A 25,983-nucleotide genomic window follows, 5' to 3' on the forward strand; every position below is an offset into this window, starting at 1 on the left:
GTAAGGAAGTGTGAAGTGATGCATACTGGGGCAAAAAAACCCCAGCTTCACATATACACTGATGGGGTCTGAGCTGTTGGTGACTGACCAGAAGAGAGATCTTGGGGTCATAGTGGGCAGCTCGTTCAGTGTCAACTCAGTGCGTGGCGGCTGTGAAAAGGGCAAATTCCATGCTAGGGATTATTAGGAAGGGGATTGAAATAATTTTAAAATTTATTAAATTAAATTATTTTGAAATAATGTATATGTTAATATCATAATGACCTTATATAAATCTATTCTGTGGTCACATCGGAATACTGCATGCAGTTCTGGTTACCATATCTTAAGAAGGAAATTGTAGAACTGGAAAAGGTGCAGAACAGGGCAATCAAGATGATCAGGGGCCTGGAGCACCTTCCTTATGAGGCAAGGCTACAGCATCTGGGGCTCTTTACTTTGGAAAAGAGGCGACTAAGGGGAGACATGATTGAGGTATATAAAATTATGCATGGAGTGGAGTGAGTGGAAAGAGAGAAATTTTTCTCCCTCTCTCACAACACTAGAACCAGGAGTAATCCCTGAAACTAAAGTCTGGGAAATTTAGGACCTGCAAAAGGAAGTACTTTTTCACACCATGCATAATTAATCTATGGAATTCTCTGCCATGAATTGTAACTGTTAACTTGGCAAAGAGGCACCTTTTAACGTGGTGATTCTCTTTATTTAGCAGAGGGAGAGTAACTGGCCCTATTCACCCCCAGCACGGTACCTCCAGTGGCTGTTGCTGGTATCTATCTTGTGTTTCTTTTTAGATTGTGAGCATATTGGGGACAGGGAGCCATCTTATTTGTTATTTATCTGTGTAGATCGCCCTGAGCCATTTTTGGAAGGGTGGTATAGAAATCAAATAAATAAATAATAAATAACAATAATAGTGATGGCCGCTAGCTTGGATGGCTTTAAAAGGGATAGACAAATTCCTGGAGGACAGGTCTATCAATAGCTACTAGTCTCTGGTGGCTATATGCCACCTCCAGGCTCAGAGGCAAGATGCCTCTAAATACCAGTTGCAGGGGAGCAACAGCAAGAGAGAGGGCATGCCCTCATCCATCTTTTGTCTGTGGGGTTCTCAGGGGCATCTGGTGGGCCACTGTGTGAAACAGGATGCTGGACTAGGTAGGCCTTGGGTCTGATCCAGCAGGGCTTTTCTTATGATACTGCATTTTTTTTGTTGTTGTTGTTACACCAATAACATACATGGCGCTTGACAAAATAGGCCCCTGCCCTTAAAATCCATGGTGGAGAATGTAGCAGAAGGTGCAAATGCAGTTATGTGTGCTTAAGTTTGATTACAGTTGGAAATGAGGATTGAGGGTTAAACCAAAAGCCCTCCTAGAGAAGGTGGGTTTTGAGGAAGGATTTAAAGTGCTCAAGAGAGAGATGGCCCCATGTGGAGGTTTTGGGTGAATATTCCAGGAATAATGGGCTGTAACAGTGAAAGGATGAGATAAGTCTTGAGTGGAGAGTGGACAGCTGAGAGTGTAAGAGAGGGAAGGCCATTCAATGGGAATATATATTTCAAACATTAGTAAACTGGATACAATAATATTCAGAATTAGACTGTGGTTTTGTTTTTTTAAAAATCAACCATTAAGTGTGTTTTTCCTTTGTGGAAAAAAAAAAAATAAAATGATTCAATTGTTTTCTTCTATCTTTGCCATAATGTATTTCAGAACCAAATTTTGTGTCATCGTATGACACTGGAAATTTCATCTATTACTTCTTCCGAGAGAATGCTGTGGAACATGACTGTGGGAAGATAGTTTTTTCGCGAGCTGCACGAGTCTGTAAGAATGACATTGGAGGCAGGTTTTTGCTGGAGGATACCTGGACCACCTTCATGAAAGCTCGTTTGAACTGCTCCCGCCCTGGGGAAATTCCATTTTACTACAATGAATTACAGAGTACGTTCTTCCTGCCAGAACTGGACTTAATCTACGGGATCTTTACCACTAATGTGTATGTAGTTTATGCAGTATTTTTATTTCTAGACTATTCAGAATAAACTCGAGGAAGGCGTCTGCTGCCTTCTCCTCCCAGGAGATGTGTGTATTATTGAACAGGAGATCTTCTTGAAAACAGAACTGATATTGAAATATGAGCTTCTGAAGGAACTTAACAGTGTAGAAGGAAACTCTTTCATTACTTCTATCACTATAATAAACTAGAAACCTGAAGGAATTTTAAACTTCTTTTCAAGTTGGAAAGCTTTTTGTTAATAAAATAGTCTGAAAAATGTGAATGTTAATTTAGCACAAGATACCTGTGGATGCCCCCTCACCGCCCCCCTCAAGGGAAAAAAAGGAACAGTTTGCGTTCAGCCCACAATTCTATGATTATTGTAGCTTCCACAATGTTGGGAGCAGAGTACTAAATTCCTGGAAGACAGATTCTCTGGTTATGTGTCTTGTTTCTTACTTTAGTTCTTTGTTTATGGTTAGTTAGGCCATGGATGAGAAAATCAGAATGTTATCTATTTAGATATCCTTAGGATTAATAGAATGTCAAAGGGAAATAAAAGTAACTATGAAAAAAACAATCTAATAAAATCTTCCACCCAATTTTTCCTTCCTCCTGTATCCTCCCTACCAATAATCCTCATTATTGGTCCCTCTTTGCGATCCCTCTTGCAGCATTAGATTGGATCAATTTCAATCTGTGACTCCTGAGGATGTGGACAAGCTGCTTGGGGTGGGGTGGCCTACCAGCTGTTCTCTAGATCCTTGCCTGACTAGGCTGCTTCTATCTAGCAGAGAGATTGTTGGAGGTGGCCTAGTTAATATCATAAATGCATTGCTGAGGGAGGGTAGGGTGCCCCCCTGTCGGAAGGAGGCAATGGTTAGACCGCTCTTAAAGAAGCTGTCCCTGGACCCCTTAGAAATGGATAATTACAGGCCAATCTCCAATCTCCCTTGGTTGGGCAAGGTGATTGAGAGGGTGGTAGCCGACCAGCTCCAGGCAGTCTTGGAGGAAACTGATTATCTAGACCCATTTCAAAATGGCTTTAGAGCTGGCTATGGGGTTGAGACAGCCTTGGTTGGCCTGATAGATGATCTTTACTGGGGAATCGACAGAGGGAGTGTGACTCTGCTGGTTCTTATGGATCTCTCGGCGGTGTTCGAGACCATCGACAATAGTATCCTCCTGGATCGCCTGGGGGAATTGGGGATAGGGGGCACTGCCTTGCAGTGGTTCCATTTCTATCTCTCGGGTAGATTCCAGATAGTGGAGCTTTGTTACAGTTGCTCCTCAAAACAGGAGCTGTTATATGGAGTCCCTCAGGGCTCCATTCTGTCACCAATGCTTTTTAACATCTACATGACACCGCTGGGTGAGGTCATCAGGAGGTTTGGTGCTGGGTGTTATCAGTATGCTGATGACACCCAAATCTACTTCTCCTTTTCATCTTCAGGAAATGGCACTCATTCTCTAAATGCCTGCCTACAGGCAGTAACGGGCTGGATGAGGGAGAACAAATTGAAGCTGAATCCAAGCAAGACGGAGGTGGTCATTTGGGGGGCTCAGAATCTGAGGGGTGTGTTAGATCTTCCTGTGCTGGATGGGGCTACACACCCTCAGAAGGAGCAGGTGCGCAGCTTGGGAGTACTCCTGGACCCAGGCCTCACCCTGGTATCTCAGGTGGAGGCCATGGCCAGGAATGCTTTCTATCAGCTTCGGCTGATTTGACAGCTGTGCCCATTCCTCGAAGAGGATGACCTCAAAACAGTGGTGCATCAGCTGGTAACCTCCAGGCTTGACTATTGCAATGCACTCTATGTGGGGCTGCCTTTGTACGTAGTCCGGAAACTTCAACTAGTTCAGAATGTGGCAGCCAGATTGGTCTCTAGGGCAACCTGGAGAGACCATACTATGCCTGCCTTGAAACAATTACACTGGCTGCCGAAATGTTTCCGGGCAAAATACAAAGTGCTGGTTATCACCTTTAAAGCCCTGAACAGCTTGGGTCCAAGTTATCTAAGAGAGCGCTTCCTTCTCCATGCTCCCCAACGCACATTAAGGTAATCCGAGAAGGTCCATCTCCAGTTACCACTGGTTCGTTTGGTGGCGACTCAGAGGCAGGCCTTCTCTGTAGCTGTTCCCGGGCTGTGGAATGTACTCCCAGCAGAAATTCGTAATCTTAATTCCTTACTGACCCTCAAGAGAGCCCTTAAAACCCATCTGTTTGGCGTGGCCTTTCAGGGTTTTTAATTAGTTTTAATCATTTTAATGCTAACCTGGTTTTCAGGGTTTTAATTGTTCTGATAGTTTAATTGTTTTTTAAGGTGTTTTAATTTGTGTTAATATTTATATCTCTGTTTTAGTTGTTATTGGTTTTAATGGTTTCTGTTTTTAATTGTAAATCGCCCTGAGCCATTCCGGAAGGTCGGTATAAAAATCAAATAGATAGATAGATAGATAGAGAAATAAGTTAAACAGGTTACAACCAGGTCATATGCAGATTTATTGATAGAGTAATGAATAAAGTTATGAGAAAGTGGCGGGGGGGAGGGGAGAGACCCCTTCCCATTAGTCCAGGGCTGGAAAACCTGAGACTGTCCAGCTGTTGCTAGGCTACATCCCTCATCATCCCCAGCTGCATTGTAATGAAGATGGGAATGACGGGAGCTGTAGTCCAACAACATCTGAAGGGCCTCAGGTTGCCCACACTGGACTAATGAGATGGTCTGAAAGGCACATTGAAGGCCCTGTTCACCCCCACTTTCACATCTGAAGACCCTATCCACCCCCAGCACAGTACCTCCACATCTGAAGACCTTATCCACCCCCAGCATAGTACCTCCAGTGACTGTTGCTGGTGTCTATCTTATGTTCCTTTTTAGATTGTCAGCCCTTTGGGGACAAGGAGCCATCTTATTTATTTATTATTTCTCTGCGTAAACTGCCCTGAGCCATTTTTGGAAGGGCAGTATAGAAATTGAATAAATTATTATTATTATTATTATTATTATTATTATTATTATTAATAATTCTGTAGTTTTTTGTCTGCTGAAGCTAAGCACGATTGACCTTGTAGGCTGCCAGAGTAGGAGACTATCTGGGAACCATGTTAAAGCTGCTCTGAACTCCTTGGAGGATGATTGTCAGACTATAGGATGAACATGTTTATTTTTACGTTTTGTTCCATGCTGGGTTTTTTTAAAGGCACTTAATAAATTATCACTTCCCCTATTAATTAAGTGGGTATCTGGCATATGGGAGGGGTGTACACACATTTAGGAGGGAGAGGGGAAGAATGAATCAGAGAGGAGCAATTCCCAATGTGTGTAAGAAAATCATAATTTCCTTTAAGAGTCCACCTTCCTTCCTCTCAATAAACAAAACAGAATTGGGCTACATTGAGACTAGTCAGTCATGACCAAGCACCATGGAAATCAATGAGAGAAATTAGTCATGATTTAAGTTCAATTAATTTCAAAGGGGCTTAGTAGATGTTGCCCAACAAGTCCAGCCAGGTGGCACATACACATTTACCTCTGCCATTGGGAAATATTCCCAGCAGCAACAGCAGAAGGCGAGGTAAGGTGCTAGACCTGACCAGGGTCAGGGCTGTGGAGAAGGAGGCTAATACTTCTGACAGAGAACCACTCAGCTAACACAGTTAAGGCAGAGAGTGCACAGATTTGGAGTCCCAAATTCCCCAAGGGCAAAGGAAGTGTGAGTGCCCACCACCAAAACAGTCATGGGGGAGAGGGCAAAAGGGATCCTTTTGGTGCCATGCCTTGGAGCTCAAATCCCTGCCACAAACTGGAAACACTCAACAAACTACTGGTCTTTCGAGTGTTTTGTGCACTGGACAAACTACTTGGTTCTTGTTTTTTGCTGTTGGAGACTAACTATACATTACGCACTTCCACGTATAATAGTGCCCTGACACCTTTTTTTAAAAAAAACAAAGATCATTTCAGAGAGGGTCGTTTAGAGTGGGAAGCAGTGTTCCCTCTAATTTTTTTCATGTGTGCACAAAATGAGTTTTGTTCTGGCTGGCAGTATCAAGGCAGTGTGTGCTCACATGTGTTCAGAATGGGGCCTTCTGAGCAACCTGAGTGGGATCTAAAATTAACCGAGTGGACATTAAAAAAATGTGTATGTGTGCATACATATGCACGTCTTAGAATGAACACTGGTGGGAAGCGGGGTGCTTAACCCCTTCTCTGCTTAACATGTCAACTCCAAGAAGCTTTTCCTCACACCTCATTGAGCTTTCCCAGGCAGCAGACTTTACCATGGGTTTTCTGCAAGGTTTTACTGTGAGTTCAAAGTTGCCCCCAAAAACTGACACAAAAATTGGATTATTTTTTTTACCCCAATATAAATCTGGCTATACTCTAACGTGTGATAAAAATCCCAAATTGTGTGTGAAGTGCTTCCTGACAGCTCACAGGGACTTGGGGATAAATTTGGCCAATATGTGAACGCATACTTCCATTCCAGAAGAGATGTGAACCAAAGTCAGGTTTGAAAAACTTCATGGGTTTAAAAATGAGTAACTTACATGAGATGTACTTCTATTCACCCAGTGGTCAAATATAAATAATTGTAGATATGTTGATTTTCACAAGCTGTTCACTTAGTGTGTTTGTTTACCTTAATTTTCTGTATGTTTGTGTACTTTTAAAGGAATAGCATAGCAGTTTCGGCTGTTTGTGTATTCAACATGACGGCAATAACTCAAGTCTTCAATGGGCCGTTCAAGTACCAGGAGAACTCTCGCTCAGCCTGGCTGCCTTATCCCAACCCTAACCCAAATTTTCAGGTATGCAAATGGAAAAGAAGGGCAGTACTTTTACTGATTGTCTCAAAATAGTAAAGCCAGCTTTAGAAGCTGATGACATTGTCCAAAGATTATCTTGGGTTTTTTCACCCACAGCTTGCATTACAGTTCACTTGTAATGTTTGTGATGGTATGATCAGGTAGAAGCTCCATCACAAACTCAAATTGCAATTGGGAGTTCCATTGTAAAATATTAAATACTGGCTTGATGCCCAACTGCATTTCAGTTTACGATGGAAGTCTCCGTACATTTTGTCATGGGTCATATTCAGACAGTTAAGCTGGAGCATGGCGGGGGTGGGGGCGAGATCTGAGAGAGAGAAGGAGAGAGACTGGGGATCTGCCACCATCCAGCTCCCATATTGCAGCAGTGGTGGCCCCTCCCTCCCCCAACTCCCACCACAGAGTGACAGGGACCACCTTGATCTGAGGGGAGAAGAGAGGAAAGAAGTCAGACTAAGACCCATGTAAAGACGTAAACGTATGGCTTGATCTATTGTTCTTTGTTCAGGTTTTTGTAAACCACTTTGGGAGGTTCGCCTGAAAAGCAGTATATAAATAATAAATAAATAAATAAATGATTTTTAAAAATCCCACAAATATAGTATCATCACCAAAGGTGTCCAGTCCCTAGGGTGTCCTATGCTGGTTTAAGGGCTTAAAGAGGTTCATATGGGAGCAGGCGGCCCTTGAAGTAACTTAGCACAAAACCATTTATTGATTTGATTTGATTTGATTTATTTGATTTCTATACCGCCCTTCCAAAAATGGCTTAGGGCGGTTTACACAGAGAAATAATAAATAAATAAGATGGATCCCTGTCCCCAAAGGGCTCACAATCTAGAAAGAAACATAAGACAGACACCAGCAACAGTCACTGGAGGTACTGTGCTGGGGTTGGATAGGGCCAGTTACTCTCCCCCTGCTAAATAAAGAGAATCACCACATTAAAAGGTGCCTCTTTGCCAAGTTAGCAGGGGTTGCATTTAGGGTTTTACATGCCAAATTCACTTGGAATTTGCACGGAAGCTTTGAAAATCCCATATTGCCATATCGAAAGGGCCTGAGTGTGGTAATTTTGCTGCCTGTTAGCTTGAGCACTGTTAGCTTGAGCAGACAGAAGGCCAGATGAGAGCATTGTGGAAGCTCCAAAAACTGCATGTTAATATTGCTTCAATACATGTATATGTATTTATTCATTAAAAGTAGTATCATGTTTTCCTCTTATTTCCTCAAAGTAAATATCGTCTGGTGGGAGAATGATGCATGCCTCTTAGGTTAATTAAAAGTAGTAGTGTGCTTCTGATGTCTAATATTTGAGAAATACTAGAATAGAATTATAAATGGTGATTACCAATTGGATGTTCCTTGCAATAGATATAGACCTGCATCCATATATAGACCATCATCAATAATGATAACACTTTTTAATGGAAAGGCGAGGGACAAATTGTAAATGTAGAGACATATTTCTCTCTGCATGAGGGCCATTGGTCTTACCATAGCTTGATATGGTATGCTACCACAAGACCAGCTCTCTTCCCATATATGGGAAGAGAGCTGGTCTTGTGGTAGCAAGCATGACTTGTCCCCTTAAGCTAAGCAGGATCCGCCCTGGTTGCATACGAAAGGGAGACTAGAAGTGTGAACACTGTAAGATATTCCCCTTAGGGGATGGAGCCGCTCTGGGAAGAGGATCTAGGTTCCAAGTTCCTTCCCTGGCATCTCCAAGATAGGGCTGAGAGAGATTCCTGCCTGCAACCTTGGAGAAGCTGCTGCCAGTCTGTGTAGACAATACTGAGCGAGATGGACCTATGGTCTGACTCAATATATGGCAGCTTCCTATGTTCCTATGTTGATATATACCTATGATTATATTTCCAAATGATAGCATGGTACTAGAAAACAGCTTCATTCAACAGCTTAAAACAAGTTTTTTTAAAAAATTAGTTCTTATGCCACCAGCAATTTAACATGGACATTGTTATGGGTGTAAACTAGATGTACATAAAACAAGGACCTGCTGCATTCTGGATGTAAACTCACTGTGTTCTTGCCACACATATCAAAGCTCTTTCAAGACCTGAGAAAATCAATTTCACTAGTGCTGACTGACTGCTGTCTTAACTTATCATGAATCCCCTTTCCCCAGAGCAATCTTGCAATGCTAAAATTTGATCCCGTTCGTTTTAAATCACTTGGCAAAATAACTCTTGATTGCTTGAACACATCAGCAGTGCTTGAAATCTACATAAAATGTAGATAGTGCATCTGAACCAAAGAGGGCAGAGACAAATCACAGCTGAATCAGTGGTGGATTTGCTGGTAGGTACGTGTATCAGAGGCATTCTGAAGGTGGGAGAAGCTGAGCTTGTTCAGTGAGAAGGAAAAGCTAATGCAATTCCTGCTTTTTATATGGCTTTCTACACACCCTGTGAAGTTGGACTGGTAGTTAGTTACCTTTGCAAACATACACCCGGGGTGGTGGGGAATGGCTGGTTAGGCGCACCTACAAATCCACCCTTACCCTAAGCATCACTGTACACTCTTTTGGATCTGTATGTCCTTTCCCTAGTTTAGCCTGAGGGCTGGAATACAGATTACAGTCCAATGATTGTGCATGCCCTGCCTGCTCTCCTCACCATGGCAAGCTAGAACTTGGCAAAGAATAGACTGTTAAAGCCCAGGCTTTTGTTTCAAGAAGCTGTGCCTAGACAAGCCAACACAAAAGAGAAGAGAACCTTGGAAGAGGAGGGTGATCCCTGTTGCTGCCACAACTGCAACCAACCTAGATGGCATCCTCTGGGATCCTGTATCCTCTTCTCATATTTGGGATAGCTGATGTGTAGCTACCAAGAGCCATTCATATTTTTGTTTTTGTTTTAAATGAAACTGCACTGTGGTAATCCCCTTGTTTATTTGCAGAGAAATGTATGGGTGACTTTCTAACAAGGAAAAGCATTTTTCTTTGGAGTATATTATGTTGCTGGATTATCTTTTGTTGCCCAAATTAATGTAAGATATAACAAGAGGATGTTATAGTTAACAAATCCTGGAGTACAGTGTATGTCTTAGTTATCACAGTCTCTTATTATGTTAACAGTAGCAAACTTGTGCATTTCTAGTGTGGCACCATGGACCAAGGTCTCTATTTGAATCTGACACAGAGGAATCTCCAAGATGCCCAGAAATTTATCCTGATGCATGAAGTAATTCAGCCAGTCACACCAGTTCCTTACTTCATGGAGGACAATAGCCGTTTTTCTCATGTGGTAGTGGATGTGGTACAAGGCAAAGACATGCTGTTCCATATCATCTATTTGGCCACAGGTAAATGCTTCGTTTATGGCCTTGGGAAATCTGCTGTAATGTTAAGCAGGGAGTTACTGGCAGAACTGTGTGTATTTAGGGCTGGAGGGAGAGGGTGTGTGTGTGTGTGTGTGCGCGCACACACACACGCGCAGCTCACTATATTTGATTATAAGGGTTATCTGCAATGCCTTGGGCATGTCACTTAGAGGGAGGCACTACGCAGAAGGAAGCAGGGCACAGCAAGGAATGGAATATGGGCCTCTGTAGTCAGAACTGCACAGTTCTGACTTGGGCAAGGCCTCTTGGGCAAGGCCTTTCTTTAACTAATCCAGCAGCCTGCATCTTGGAATATTTTAGGGACAAACATGATAAAGAGTTGACTCATATGTATGCATGTCTTTCTGCCGCTTTCCTGATGTGTTTAGTGTGTATACTGTTCAGATTATCTAAATTGTATGAGGTTTACCAAGCTGGATCTGAAGTATTGAAGTAATTGGCAAAAAAGCAAATGAAAATATCTGCTCAATGATGCCATTTGTGCCAGGAGAATGTAGGTCACATTTTATTTCAGATTTTCGGCATGCGTTTTCACATGCTGAGAAAGTCCCATATAAACAACTGGCCAACATCCTCCGCTGCTGCATAACGTAGAGGTGCTGATCTATCCACACTGCTGCTGGCTCATGGTGCTGGCAGTCCTGTGCTTTTCCGCAAGAGTGCAAATATTTTGAGTAGCATGCCCACACTCCAGAAGCACTAGTTAGACAAAAACACATCACTTTACCATCAACTACCATCACCTACCGCCAGTTTCCATTCTAACTAGTGCTTCCAGAACGTGGGGGTGCTACTTGATGTTTTTGCACTCCACACTGGTACTTTACTGCGAGCCTGCAGCAGTGCAGGTGGATCAGCACCTCCTGCATTACACTGTGCTGCATGTTGGCCAGCAATTGTTTGTTTGTTTTTAATGATTTTTCAAATGTTTCACACAAAAGAACAATGCTGTAGTTTCTCCCACATTTTATTTCTTCTTTATGGTTTTGCAAGACCCCTCAAGACAGTTAATAAAAATGATCGAAGCACAACAGCAATTTGAAACGAATAGCTTACACATCAAATTTATTCATAACGTTCATTGTAAAATGATGAGTTCATAATTATAGCGAGAAATTACTTTTTGTATGAATAAATAAAACAGGGTTTTAAAATATATAATGTCACTTATATATGGTGTATGTGTGTATAGATATATGTTTTAGTTTTGTAATTTTGATCTAGATTTTACACTGCAAAACCGTCACTTCCATACCATATAATTCTGCAATACTTTCCCCCCTCCTAACTAGCCGTAATGGATTCCGTACTGACACTGACAAGTCCTCAGTCTGTAGATTGTGCATATTTTGTTCCTAATGTAAAGTAGTATGAGAATCAAGTAGTAAGGATCAACGGGAGTAAGAAGTACAGCATGTCCTAGAAAGAAACTAAAGAGACAGAAATTGTTTAGCTGTAACTGGCCACCTTAAATATGTTCTGTGACTCTAAAATGCTAATATGATACAAAACTCCCCCCAACTCATCCATTTTGCTTTATTTAGTTGGGAAAGTGTGTTTGTAGCCCAAAGGCAAGGCTGTAATTATGTGGATTTCTTTCAACTTAGCTGCTGCTAATTACAGACAGAGCTCAAGCATTTTCAGTCTTTGTACCTCACACTAATATTTTCCAGCCCCTTCCGTAGTCTAAGAGAACCTTTTGTGTTTAGAAGTGCCACACTGTTCTGGCACATAGCAACTGAAAACCCACTAGTAGGGTGTTTTGTATACTCTAGGTAGCATTAATTCCTTACAAGGATTCTTAGAAGTCATTTAACAGTCTCCTCAGCAATATTACTGCAAATTGACAAAACATGTTGTTGGTTAAAATAATAGAATCATAGAGTTGAAGGGGCCTTGTAGGTTGTCTAGACCATCTCCCTGCTTGATGCAGGGAATACAGAGCTAGAGCATCCCCCCAACAGATGGCTGTCCAGCCTCTGCTTGAAGAGCTCCAGGGAGGGAGAGCCCGCCCACCCATGCCCAGGTAATTGGTTCCATATATTGAAATGAAACATTTGTCTTCAATGGGCTGTGTGTACGGATGGATGCATTGATCTTAGGGTAGATTTTAGAGAAAATTAAAGAGGTTCTAGTTGTTCATCTCTGCATTGCTGTAAATAAATCTGTTTTCTGCATTTGTAACTTTGTGAGCAGCACAGCAGAATAAATCTCTGTATGTTGGAAGTAGTGTGGTATACTGTGAAGAGATACGTGAAATTTGTGTACATGTACAAGTCTGAATATGTAGAGTAGGCAGATTTGTTGTCTGTGTGTGGTCTGGGAGCAGAAGGTGGGAGTGAACTCTAGAGCTGACAAAATACTAGAAAGACACTGCTAGTTACACTATTTATGTCTGTCTCATAATCTTCCCTACATCAAATATAGCATAATATAGGATTTCTTTTGTTTTTTGTAAAAAGAAAATTTAAGTATCAAGCTTTCCTGCAGAGAATAATTTACTGTTTTGTAGTCTCCAATTTTACATACAGATGCATAGCAATTACTTTTGAAGTGGTTGGTTAAATAGCATAGGTATGTGTTAGTGCATGCTAATTGTCCTTTGTAAAATTTCTTTCTCTTGGAGGTGTGCATGTCTATATTTATTTTATTTTTATACACACATACACCTATACAGTACACACACAGAGAGAGATGCACATTTATACAGTACACACGCACACACATATCTATACAGTACACACACACACACATACCTCATATCCGTGGTTCGATAATAGCCACCCGACCTCAATATCTGCAGATACAAAAGGGTTAAAACACCCAAATCCGTGGTTCCTAGGTGGACAGAAAGGACCTTTGAGGTCCTTTCTGGCCACCATTTTGAGAAAAGGAGCCATTTTGTGGCGTTCACGTTCCATCTCTTTCTATCTCTCTCATATAATATCATTTTTTCTGTTATTTTTTGCGAGGCAATGGTGGAAGGATTTGGCCCTGGGAGGGGGCATTCCTGGACATCTTGAGACTGCAGAGCATGGTAGGGCACTTTATTTCGATCTAAGCCAGGATCCAAGGCCATAGCTACAAGGTGCCTGGAGCACCTTCCTTATAAGGCAAGGCAACAGTATCTGGGGCTTATTAGTTTGGAAAAGAGGCGACTACAGGGACACATGATAGAGTTGTATAAAATTATGCATAGAACAGAGAGAGTGGACAGAGAGAAAAACGTCTCCCTCTCACACAACACTAAAAGCAGGGGTCATCCCATGAAATTGATGGCCAGGACATTTAGGACTGACAAAAGGAAGTACTTTTTCACACAGCACTTAATTAATCTATGGAATTCTCTGTCACAGGATGTGGTGATGACCACTAGCTTGAATGGTTTTAAAAGGGGCTTAGACAAATTCACTGAAGACAAGTTTATTTTATTTTATTTTATTTTATTTTATTATTTATTTATTTATTTTATATTTATTTATTTATTACATTTATATCCTGCTCTTCGTCCAAGGAGCCCAGAGTGGTGTACTACATACTTGAATTTCTCCTCACAACAACCCTGTGAAGTAGGTTAGGCTTAGAGAGAAGTGACTGGCCCAGAGTCACCCAGCAAGTCTCATGGCTGAATGAGGATTTGAACTCGGGTCTCCCTGATCTCTTGCTCTCTTCCCAACAGACTTCCTCACTCCTGGCTCCTTATCTCTTGCAGAAGGGAACACTTCCACGGTCATTCCACATTCCTAGGTCCTGCTTTCATGCAGATCACTTTTTGACTTATTTAAAGTAGCTCTCTGGGAGTTTGGACTTGCTTCTCCCTCTCTTTCCTTCCAGCCAATATTGCAAATCTAATTGACTGGCTGAGTGGAGGTATGGATACACATTTTGTAATCTCTGTTTTTTCAAGTGATCAGGGCTGCTTTTACTTTCTCTCCCATTCATTTCTTTCCAGTTTCTTCCCTTGCTGCCCACCTGTCCTGCAGCAAAACTTCCATTAATTCAGGAGTTTTGATGTTAAAATCTCTTATCCTCTTTATGTAAATTTTCATATAAACTGCTATTTCTAACTGGCTCTGCTTCCTCAAGCCACAATTTTGTCTGACCCTAACCCCCCCACCCGTCCTCAAGTTGCTATTTTGTACTGCAAACTTAAGGCTTTTTTTAAAAAAAGAAGAAGCTTTTACTCTGCCTCCCCCCTCGCTATTAGTCTTCTTGGTGCTGAAGGACAGTATTAAATGGTACCCTTAAGCATCAAGATGGAGCCCACCTGTAAGGCTGTCTGTCCCAGACAAGTTTTCCAGAAGCAAAGGCCTGTAGAGAATCTGTCATTTGGTGCCTTATCTGGCTTTTGCTCCTTCAGTGATTCCAGAATTTTCACTTGAGGCACAAATGACCAGGCTCCAACTATCATCCTTCGGACGCATTATGCGATGACCCAGCTCCCTTCAGAAGTCCATAAGGCTGGGAAAAGTTGAAGGAAAGAGAAGAAGAGGACGACTAGCAGCAAGGTGGATGGTCTCGATTACGACAGCAGTGAATGCACCACTGAGAGACCTTATAGGCCAAGCTGAAGACAGATCATCCTGGAGAGAATCTATCTATGTGGTCGCTAAGAGTTGACACCGACTTGACAGCACTTAATCAATCTCAGCCTCCCTTCCCCAAGGGACAGGGCCTTCTGGGTTGTGGTGTCTAAAATGTGGAGTGGCCTTCCAAGCGTGTAAGCTTGACAGACCCCGAAAACAGTCTTGTTCAGTGGAGGATTTTTTCAAGCTCCAGTCTTCCTTAATTGTGTCCTCTTACTTTTCTTGCTTTATTTTGCTTTTGGATTACGTACCCTGTTTTGACGCTGCTTGTTTCTTTTAAATGCTGCTGAGTTTATTGTAATATAGGAAAGGGTGTATACATGATAAAGAGCATGCAGTAATGGTGTGATGCTGAGAGGTGGGAGAATAGGGAAGAAAGCAGCTGCTGGTTCTAACCCATAAGAAATTGACATGTCTCTGGATAGTGGAATTAGGAAAGCATTTAATTTTGTTCATTTATTCTTTTGTTCGTATTCAAAACTCAGTTTCATTTCATTTTACTTTCAATAATCACTGGATGCACAGATGCAGCTATTAAAAGGACAGATCTAAGAAAGACATTCAGGGGGATGTGAAGAAATAACCATAATTATCCTATTTGGTGTAGTATAAGCATTTGGACAGATTGACAAGTAATTCTCCAAATACGTATTCAGTACTGGAAGTGTACAGCTGATTGTCTTCCGGCATCCTCAAGATGGAATTAAAATCCTGCACTCTAAGCTGAACAAAAGAAATTCAAATGAATTATCATTTAGGATGGTGCCCTTTCACGTCTCTGAGGAGTTTGCAGATGAATTTAATTATCTGCACAATTTTGAAGCCTGTGTGCCTTTTAATGGATCATCAGGCTTCATCGCTGACAGTATAAGCGCTGCATCCATTTCTCTCAGGACTGGAATTACACATTGGTGGCAAGCCTAAGGCCTGGGAACTTGGGCTGTTCTTTCTCTACTACAAAGTGAAGGGAGGAAGGGAGGGGTGATTTGCGGGGATTAGTAATGGGGGGTGGGGTGCCTTGCTTTCCCCTGGCAATTCCCTGCCCTACCCCTAGTCATGCTTCCTCTAGTCAGCACTCCCAGGTGCATGTTTGTGGTGTCAGCTAGAGGGAACTGCTGGGGGGAGGGTTGCATGGAGTAAGCCACTTTCAACTTCCTTCCTGAACATTTTCCCCTCCCCTATCATAGCAGCATCTAAGGGGTGGTTATCTATATAGATATATATATTTCTCCTGGGTGTACCCGGGAAAAATGCGTCCTGGCAGCCCAGCTGATTGGCTGGGCTGCGGGGGCGCCTGATTGGTCCTGGCGCACCCAGGAGAATTGCCTGGTTGGGCGGCCGCGGAGGCAAGGCGGCGGGCCCGGCCACGGAGGCAAGGTGGCGGGCCTGGCTGCGGAGGCAAGGCGGCGGGCCCGGCCGCGGAGGCAAGGTGGTGGGCCAGGCGGTGGCAGCGGGCCAGCTAGAGGCATAGATGCTCTGTGCCTGGGCCCACTAGTTTATTATTATTTCTTGTTTACACAGTCAGACAGGTGTTATTGACTGGTTTGTTTCATCCAGACATCGAGTCCTTCCCAAGGACCTGAGATGGCTGAATTTTATTATCGATATTGTTGGTTATCATAGATATCGTCGCAAAATATAGGCTGTTCCCAGTAAAGCTGCTTTTTGTAATTGGCTGATGGTGATTTCTGTGGCCCCTATGGTGTTGAGGTGCTCTTCAAGGTCTTTTGGAACTGCACCCAGGGCGCCAATTACCACTGGGATTATTTTGGTCTTCTTCTGCCACAGCCTTTCAATTTCAATTTGTAGATCTTTGTATTTTGTTAATTTTTCTATTTCTTTTTCTTCTATCCTGTTATCACCTGGTATTGCTGTGTTGATTATTTTGACTTTTCTTTCTTTCTTCTCGACTACAGTTATATCTAGTGTATTGTGTGGCAGATGTTTGTCTGTTTGTAGTCGAAAGCCCCATAATACTTTTGCATCTTCATTTTCTTCAACTTTTTCAGTTTTATGGTCCCACCAATTCTTGGCTACAAGTAGCTTGTATTTTTTGCAGATGTTCCAGTGTATCATCCCTGCTACCTTGTCATGCCTTTGTTTGTAGTCATTCTGTGCGATCTTTTTACAACAGCTGATTAGGTGGTCCACTGTTTCATCCGCTTCTTTACAAAGGCGGCACTTGCTGTTTGTTGTTGACTTTTCTACTTTTGCTCTTATTGCATTTGTTCTTAGTGCCTGTTCTTGTGCAGCCAGTATTAAACCCTCTGTTTCTTTCTTCAGGTTGCCGTTCTTAAGCCACTGCCAGGTCTTGGTGATGTTTGATTTTCCAGTTATATTGTGCAAATATTGCCCACGCAGGGGCTTATTTTTCCATTTTTCTGCTCGGTTCTTTCTTGTATGCCTGCTTTGTTTCATTGGTGTTGAATAGTTTCTCGCTATTGACAATTTTAAGTGCATCTTCTTCACTGTCCTTGATATATTCTTCAAGGCCTCTTTTCTCCTCCTCTACTGTTTGATGGACTTGCAGCATTCCTCTTCCACCTGAGCTGCGAGGGAGGTAGAGCCTATCTACATCACTGCGGGGGTGCAGAGCATGATTGATGGTCATGATTTTCCTGGTCTTACAATCTAGCGTCTCTAGCTCTGCCTGGGTCCAGTCTATTATTCCTGCAGTGTATCTGATAACAGGTATAGCCCAGGTGTTTATGGTTTGTATGGTGTTCCCACCATTGAGTTTGGACTTGAGGATTTTTCTGACTCTCCTGATGTATTCACTTCCCATTTTTCTTTTCACTTCAGTGTGTGCAATGTTATCAGCCTCGAGAATGCCCAAGTATTTGTAAGGTTCTTTCTCTTCCAGGTTCTTGATCTTGCTTCCATTGGGAAGCAAATTCCTTCTGTTTTTCTTATTTTTACTCTGTTTATTATTAATGCGGCACACTTGTCTAGTCCAAACTCCATTGCTATATCGCTAATGAATATACAGACAGTGTTTAGCAGTTATTCGATTTCTGATTGGGTCTTTCCATACAACTTCAAATTGTCCATGTAGAGTAGATGGTTTATTTTACTTGATGGTTTAGAAGTTTGGTATACGAGGCCTGTTTTGTTTAGTAATTGTGAGTGGAGTCATGGCGATTACAAACAACAGAGGGAATAGTGAGTCCCCTTGGAAAATACCTCTTCTAATGCTAACCTGTCCAAGTGTCTCGCCATTGATTGTTAACTGTGTACTCCACATGCTCATTGCTTTTTTAATAAATATCTTAATGTTTTTGCTGACACCAGTTGTTTCTAAACATTTTAGTATCCATGTATGAGGCAATGAGTCGAAGGCCTTCTTGTAGTCAATCCATGCAACACTTAGATTTGTTTTTCTTCTCTTGCAATTTTCTAAAATCATTTTGTCAATCAGCAACTGGTCTTTTGTACCTCTGGTGTTCGGGCAGTTTCCTTTCTGTTCAGCTGGAAGCTGCTTATTAGTTAATAAGTGTTGCATTGCTTCATCAGCTATTATTCCAGTTAATAATTTGAACATGGTTGGCAGCAGGTGATCGGTCTGTAATTACTTGGAACTGCACCTTTTGCTGGGTCTTTCATCATGAGCTGAGTTTTGCCAGTAGTTAACCATTGTTCAATATCACCTCCTTGCAAAATGTGATTGAACTGTTTTTATAGTTGTTTATGAAGGCTTGTTAGGTGTTTAAGCCAAAAGCCATGCAGTTCATTGTCGCCTGGTGCAGTCCAATTTTTAATTTTCTTTGCTCTTTCACTTATTAATTCTGGTGCTATTATTAGATCTTGCATCTGTTGGTTACATTTTTTGGCCTCTTTCACCCAGCCTGCTTTTTTATTATAATCTATTGGATTGTCCCATAATTTTCCCCAGAATTGCACTGTTTCTTCTTTATTTGGTGTTTCTAAGTTTCTTGCAGTTTCTCTTTCTATGCTTTGGTAGAAACATTTCTGATTCGACTGGAACTGGAGATTCAGCCTGTGTTGTATAACTCTGGCTTAGTATCTGCTAATCTTCTTTGACACTGCTGTTATTTATTTATTATTTGTTTGTTTGTTTGATTTATATATTTGCTGCTTTATTATTTATAGGGATGTGCACGGACTGCGGAGGTGCGGTCCGATGCTGGGTGTGTGTGTGTCGCTTTAAGGGTGGGGGGGTTGTACTTACCCCTCCCGCCACTTTCCCCCCTCTGGCGCTCCATTTTTAAGTAAAATCTTCGGGGCGGCAGCATTCCTCCCTGCCTCCCCTGCCTCCTTGTTGACTGCAAAACACGGAAGTAATGTCCGTGCATGCGTGCACTGCTGATGCACGTGCTGTACACATCACACACTCCCTAAAAGTGACACATACCCCCCGGTGTCGGACCACTGGACCAGGCAATATGCGAACCGGTTCGCAGGCCTCTAACATGGCCTGCGGACTGGTTCGTGCACATCCCTGATTATTTCCAGGACTTCTCTAATTTTCCTTGAATCTAGGTGGTATTTTTGGATCAGATACTGTTTGGTGTTTTCATTCTTCAGCTTCTTGTCTTTAATATCTTTCAATTTACTAGCATCTGATCTAAGCCTGGCGATTTTATTTTCTAATCTAATCTTCCATTTAGGTGATGTCCTACTTTCTTGTGTTACAGGTCCACTGATCTTATATCCGAGCTCTTGTGTTGTTATTGCTGCTGCACTGTACATTGTTGGTTTGTTTCTTGCAAATTCTTGGTTGTTATTTCTGCAAGTGCAGCATTGACATCTTTTAATGCCTGAGCATGTTTTTTGGGGGGCAACTGTTTTTAGAGCGGGAAGTCAAACCCTGGTGGTTGTTTGGTTCATGTGCTCAGTTATTTTTTGCTTTAGTTCTTGTTGCTTTTCTGTTAAACGGCATTCAGGTTTTTGAGGTGAAGGCAAGGGGGAGGTTGCCTGGTTGCCTTTGATTTTGAAACATCATCATCATCATCATCACCATCATCATCATCATTATATCTGAAATACTGAAGGTATTTGGCTTATCTTGTTGCAACAGCTATATAGCTGCAATGCTAAAATTCCTTTCCCCATCAACTTTAATCTCTACTTCAGTTCAGTGGCATACGAGAAGGCTCTCAGGCTTTTTAACTTGTTTTGGAGATTGGTTCAGAAGTTCAGTGTTTTTCGTAGGATTCAGTGTTTTGCACTTTATCATGTTTACAGATGGCTGAAAGATCACGCTGAGCGAGATGGCCAGATAAAGCTATGGAAGGATGGAAGCATTGGTTTAGATCCCAAAGTGCCCCTTAACCCACAGAAGGTGTCTTCTGCTCATTGAATGGCACCTTTCAGTATATGTTGGATGAGAAAAATAAAAGTAGGTCCAGGGAAATATTTACCATGCCTTTGGGGCTTTGTCTGTGGGTGCTGTTTGTTTAGGGCCTGAATGATTGACACATCCACATAGTATGAAGCAGGAAAATATGATGGGCATTAAAACAAGTAGAGGGGAGCACTTTTGTGTTTCCTATCCATCCTGCTTTTAGATAGCATGAGCTGACCTTGCAGCTTCTTGTGGCTGTAGCTGAACTTCCTGGCTGCAAATGCAACTTTTCCTCTCCACTTTGCTTTTTGCCCCTAGCCTGTTGCATCTTCTTGACAGACATTTAATCTTCATAGTATACTTAAAGCTCATGAATTATAACTGGAAGAGTCTGGAAAAAATTGAAGGATACAGAAATAATGAAATGTATACAGTGGTTTGAAATAAAACTCTTCCTGGTCTCTGAAAGAATGTAATTTATATGTATTGCAGGGTCAAACTACACGTGACATTAAAAGCATCTGTAGAAGGTGTGCTTAATGCAGAAATGCACCAGAATTGGTCCTTTATCTTTAAAACTAATCTGAAATGGGGTCCAATATGGGCAGAGAGTATGGTGTGGGGCGGGCGGGTGGGTAGCAGCAGTGTTCCCTCTAACAGGGTTTCCCAGAAGTTGTTAACTACAACTCCCAGAATCCCCAGCTACAATAGCTTTTGCTTGGGGATTATGGGAGTCATCATCAGCAACACCTGGGAATCCCTGTTGGAGGGAACACTGATGGGTAGTGCTTTGCCTTACATCATTTTGGCCCCCCCCCCAAATAACCTCCCCAAGAATCTATTTCCTAGAAAGACAGGCAGTATAGGTTGGACTCTGCTGTGGAGAGGTCCATTGGCACTCCTCCTTTGGTCCAAGTGTGCCACAAACTCCTGCTGCCTATGCTACTTGTGCTGCAGGCTGACCACACATGCCTTAGAGTAGGGATTAGAAACTGGAGCCCTGAGATAAGAGAGGCAGGTGATGGCTATGGCATGAAAACCCACTTTGGGGGGTGGTCAGGGCCCTGGCCCACATCTCTTTCTCCAGATAGCCCTCCTGGAAAACGGGTTGCTGACCTTAGAGGAAAGTTATACTCCACTGCCTCTAATGTTTTCCCTCCACACAGTCTCCAGTCTAGTCCTCTGCTAACTGAGCAAAGAGGCAATTATTACAAGTGGTGATTCTCTCTATTTAGCAGGGGGGGAGCTACTTGCCCGAACCAACCCCAGCACAGCATCCCTCCAGTCAGGGCAGGGATGTCAGAGAGTCCTGGCGGGGTGCGGGGCCCGGGGCATATCAGCCAGTGTGGGGCCTCTTCCAGTTAATAATAATGGGAGTTAAAAGAGCGGGGCCCAGGGCGGTCGCCCTGCTTGCCATGCCCTATGGACAGCCCTGCTTTCAGTGGCTGTTGCTGGTGTTTGTCTTTTGTTTCTTTTTTAGATTGTGAGCCCTTTGCGGGCAGGGAGCCATCCTCAGTAACAGCATCTTTGAGACAGTTTTTTGGTTTTGCTCTTCCTGTCCAGATTAGCCCTAAAACACATTGCAGGAAGTTGCGTTGGGGCGGGCCGTAGCTTGGTGACACAGTGCCTGCATAGATGGTCACAGGTTCAATAGATGGTCACAGGTTCAGTCCCCACCATCATCAAGCAACACAATATCAAGGCTGAGAAAGATCCCCGCCTGAGACCCTGAAGAGCAGCTACCAGGCCAAGGAGGCCGCACTGTGCAAGATGGACCCAGTGGTTTGAGTATTAAGCAGCTTCATATGCATCTTTTGAGATTCAGGGGTTGCATGTGTTCAAAACACACACACACACACACACACACACACACACACACACACACACACACACACACAGTATCCCACACCCACCTAAGACAGCTTCCTTCCTTCCTCCACTCACTTGGTTACTATCCTGTAGATCATTTGATCTCCTAACACAAAGTGAGTAAATTCTTTCTCAAATGCTGAAAGGCAATATCCTGTGAGTCAAAGGATAATTGGGCAGCCGGTTTCGCCTGCATCATTGCCAGAAATAACCCCCTTGTCTTTGCCTTGCAGACCATGGCACCATTAAGAAAGTACTTGCTCCAGTTAATTCAACCTCGGGCAGCTGCTTGCTGGAGGAGATTGAGATCTTCCCAAAGCAGCAGTGGGAGCCCATCAGGAGTCTGCAGATTTTACACAGTCAGAGTGCCCTGTATGTGGGTCTTCAGGGAAGTGTGGTGAAGATCCCACTGAAGAGATGCCTGTTTTACAAAACACAAAGGTATGAAGGGCTGTGTGGGACTTTTTAGTCTTAAAGCTGAGGCATACATTATTTAAAGCAAAATGAGGGCTGCCTGATTTGTGAGCTTAGTTTGAAAGAAATCTATGATAACTCAAAAAGAAAAACATTGCCCAGAACAGGGTTATGTAAATGAATTGAGGCTTGGTTTTTAATGGCTGGCATCAGAAGTGCCCCCTTTCCAGCATGTCTTTCCAGACTTAGTGTCATTCTCTTTCTGAGGAACAGAGAGGCTGGGGAGAGCTTATCAAGACAGGCATGATGAATTTGGTTTGAAAACAAGAGGAATCAGAAGGAAATGCTGGAGATCTCTCACTAATAAATCAGGAGCAAGACACACTACCCCCTGTTCAAAAATCACCACCTTTGACAGGGACAGCCCAAGGTATTTGTGTACCTGAGACAGGTGCCGAATGTCACCTCACCATGTCCTCCCTCCCTCCCCCCCCCCACCTGATTGGGCCAGCACTGCCACTCTGCAGGGTTTAAAGGGAGCCAAGGAGAGGAGGTTGCTTGCTGGCAACCTATTGTCATTGCCCCATGGCCCCTTTAAAAGCCTGCTGTAGGGACTTCCAATCCAGTCCCTACATCATGCTTTCAGAGATGCACACCTCCACTGTGCTCCCATTCTCCTCCCACCCCCGCACTCCACCTTTTTCCTTCCCTCCTCACCAGCCCCAAATTTCCCCTTCTTACGTGATGGGAAAGGTGACCTATCCCACCACCTGCTACTATTTTCCCACTCTCCCTGCCTTTTGAAAAGGCAAAGGGTGAGGCTTGGAGCAACAGGAACTGAGTCCATACTTCCTGATACTTAATTCCCTGCCCGAGGGAGGGAGAGAGAGAGTAGTGGTGATATTAGGTCAGAGCCACTTCATAAAGAGCCTGATGAAGACCTGCCCACATAGCAGTGGAAAGCAAGTGAGGCAGCAAGGGGCATTTTGCCACCCCACTGGTGCCCCTAGAATCTGCTGCTCTGGGCAGCTGCCTCACCTTGCCTCATGGAAGGCCTGCCTGACCCATGCACTTACAAGCTTTGCCCCCAAGTCTTAGGATTTGGACCTCCAGGAGATCTGACAACTCTACCCCCAAATTCAGGTTTCAAAAGAGAAGGTATTCCATACTTCCTGCTTAGCGCCTAAAAGCTGTGATTGCTTTCATGAAAGTATGCTTATATACTGAAGCTTCTGTAGCTTCATCCCTGTAGCTTCAGGGATGGATGAGAGGTTGGGAAGTGGGGCTGGGAAATGGGTTAGCACTCTCCATCCCTGCTTGTCAAATGTAGTGGGCCCTTAGCTTGTATATTGATAGCACTTACCCTCAAATAGGTACCAATGAATGATTGATAAAAGCAGTCTGATGTGCTTTCTTTTGTATTTTCAGTGCATGTGTTGGATCCCAGGATCCTTACTGTGGTTGGGACTTGGTGCTAAAGAAATGCACGCCACTGGAAGAAAGCCTGAGCATGAGTCAGTGGGAGCAAAGCATCTCTGAGTGTCCAGTAAGATCAAAGCAGATACTTTATTAGTAGCTTCCATGAGAGCAAATCAGATTACTCATATTCAGTAAATAATTATATTCAAATACATTTCAGTTGAGGTTTTTATTCTCTTTGATCTGAGCTGCAAGCTTAACTTTTTCTTAGCAAACTGTTAAAAAGCATGATTTGCATGTGTGAGTCATTAGGTTCTCCACCTACAACCTTGCATCTATAGCAAGCTAAAATCTGGCCATTGTATCTGTAGATTGTGGCCAGAGCAACTGTTGTAAGAGAAGTGGAAGGTCTGACTGGCTGTAAAAAAACCTCATACTGGGCCCTGGGGCAGAAAGGGCTGTACATGGAACTGCGGAGGTGTGGTTCAAAGCCAGCGGGGGAGGGTGCACTTACCCCTCCCACCACTTTCCCCCCGCCGGCGCTCTGTTTTTTTCAGAGTCCATGGGGCGGCAGCTAACCTCCATGCCTCCCCTTCCCCTGTTCTTGTCTGGAAGTGGTCAGAAGTACCGGGGCAGCAGGGAGGTACGCTGCCACCCCTTGGACTTTGCAAAAAACGGAGCGCCGGCAGGGGAAAAGTGGTGGGAGGGGTAAGTGCACCCTCCCCCACCCTTAAAGAGGCACCCCTGCTGGCTTCGAACTTCGAGCCAGCGGTGCGTTTGAACCGGTTCGGAGGCCTTCGAATGGGCTTCGAACCGGTTCGTGCACATCCCTAGTGCATTATTGGTAGGAAGTAGAAACAGATCCAGCGCAGGCAGGGAAGTTTAGGTTTGGAAGCAGAATGGAAATTGGGTTGAGAGACAGAAGTACTCTCAAGTGTACTGTTTTTCTTTACAAAACTGAAGGTGTACATTGTTTCGCATCACCCATAATGGATCATAGGAAGCTGCCTTATACCACTGGTCCATCTAGCTCAATACTGTCTACACTGACTGGCAGCAGCTCTCCAAGGCAAGGGTCTTTCCCAGCCTTCCCTGAGATAGCAGGGAGTGAACCTGGGACTTTGCATGCAAAGCAGATGCACCAGCATGTGTTTTGAAGTGTGGTGGCCATGGTTTTTATACACATCCACTCTATTCCAAGATGTTGGGTTGATTTGCCCTCTCATTTGCATATGGGAGGAATGTGAACAATCCTGTCTCTCCCCCACATCTGGCATGCTGTCTTGTTGCTAATTGCATAGGGTGGGCAGTTCATCCATGGATTTGAGATATGGTTCATATGAACACCCCATGCATGATTAACCTGTGGCAGATAGCATGTGGTATGTGGGGGAGGCATCTGTGTCCATGCTTCTCACCCAAGTTTTTGAAAAGGTCAGTGGAAATATTAGCCAAACCAGACCTTTTTTTTTTAGGGTGGAAAATGTGTCAAAACTACTTCCACTCCATTTCAGAATGCTCATCTTCACCTTGTTTGTATTTGAGCTCATGTTTTCATTTGATGCCCTGGAGGTTGGAGGAGACCTGTGAGATCATCTCAGTTTATTGATCTGGAACACAAAGGAAGTCTGAATGGGTAGAGCCACAGTGACATCATGATGACACCTCTGTTTGCTTGAAGTTTGTTGGACTTTCTGTGTATTTTCTGAAATGACTAGGGGTGTGCAATTCAGGTTTTCGGGTGATTTGGCTCGGACCCGAACCGAATCACCCCTGTTCTGTTTTGTGCCCGAATCTGGGTCACCCGAATCACCCTTGATTCGGTTCGGATTCAGATTTAATCCGAATACGAATACGAATCAATTTGGGGGGGTTAAAAGGGGCCCAGGGGCAAAATTTTGGGGTGGGGTGGTAGTGCCCAATGGGTAGAGTCCACCACCCCAATTTCAGGGGGATTGGGCAAAGTCCTGATTTTTGGTGAATTTTTGAAGTTTTAGTGACTTTGGGGCAGTTCGGGGGCATAGCATGGGATCTGGGCAAAAGGAGTGGGGTGGGGTGGTAGTGCCTAATGGGTGCAGGCTACCACCCCAATTTCAGGGGGATCGGGCAAAGGGCTGATTTTTGGTAAATTTCTGAAATTTTCATGTCTTTGGGGCAGATTGGGGCAGAAAGTGGGGCCTGGGGCA

General features: G+C 43.4%; 1 protein-coding gene across 4 annotated transcripts in view; it reads left to right on the forward strand.

Moving 5' to 3' along the window:
* SEMA5A (semaphorin 5A) overlaps positions 1–25,983 on the forward strand; it is a 249,848-nt gene that overhangs the window by 169,147 nt on the left and 54,718 nt on the right. For all 4 annotated transcript variants that reach the window (XM_053247465.1, XM_053247467.1, XM_053247466.1 and 1 more), the window contains 5 exons: positions 1,716–2,001; positions 6,682–6,817; positions 9,961–10,165; positions 22,198–22,405; positions 23,807–23,924. In XM_053247465.1, coding sequence (XP_053103440.1) covers positions 1,716–2,001; positions 6,682–6,817; positions 9,961–10,165; positions 22,198–22,405; positions 23,807–23,924 — 953 coding nt within the window. The remainder of the gene's footprint in view (positions 1–1,715; positions 2,002–6,681; positions 6,818–9,960; positions 10,166–22,197; positions 22,406–23,806; positions 23,925–25,983) is intronic.

Source organism: Hemicordylus capensis, chromosome 4 (assembly GCF_027244095.1).
Source record: "Hemicordylus capensis ecotype Gifberg chromosome 4, rHemCap1.1.pri, whole genome shotgun sequence".
Classification (NCBI taxonomy): Eukaryota; Metazoa; Chordata; class Lepidosauria; order Squamata; family Cordylidae; genus Hemicordylus; species Hemicordylus capensis.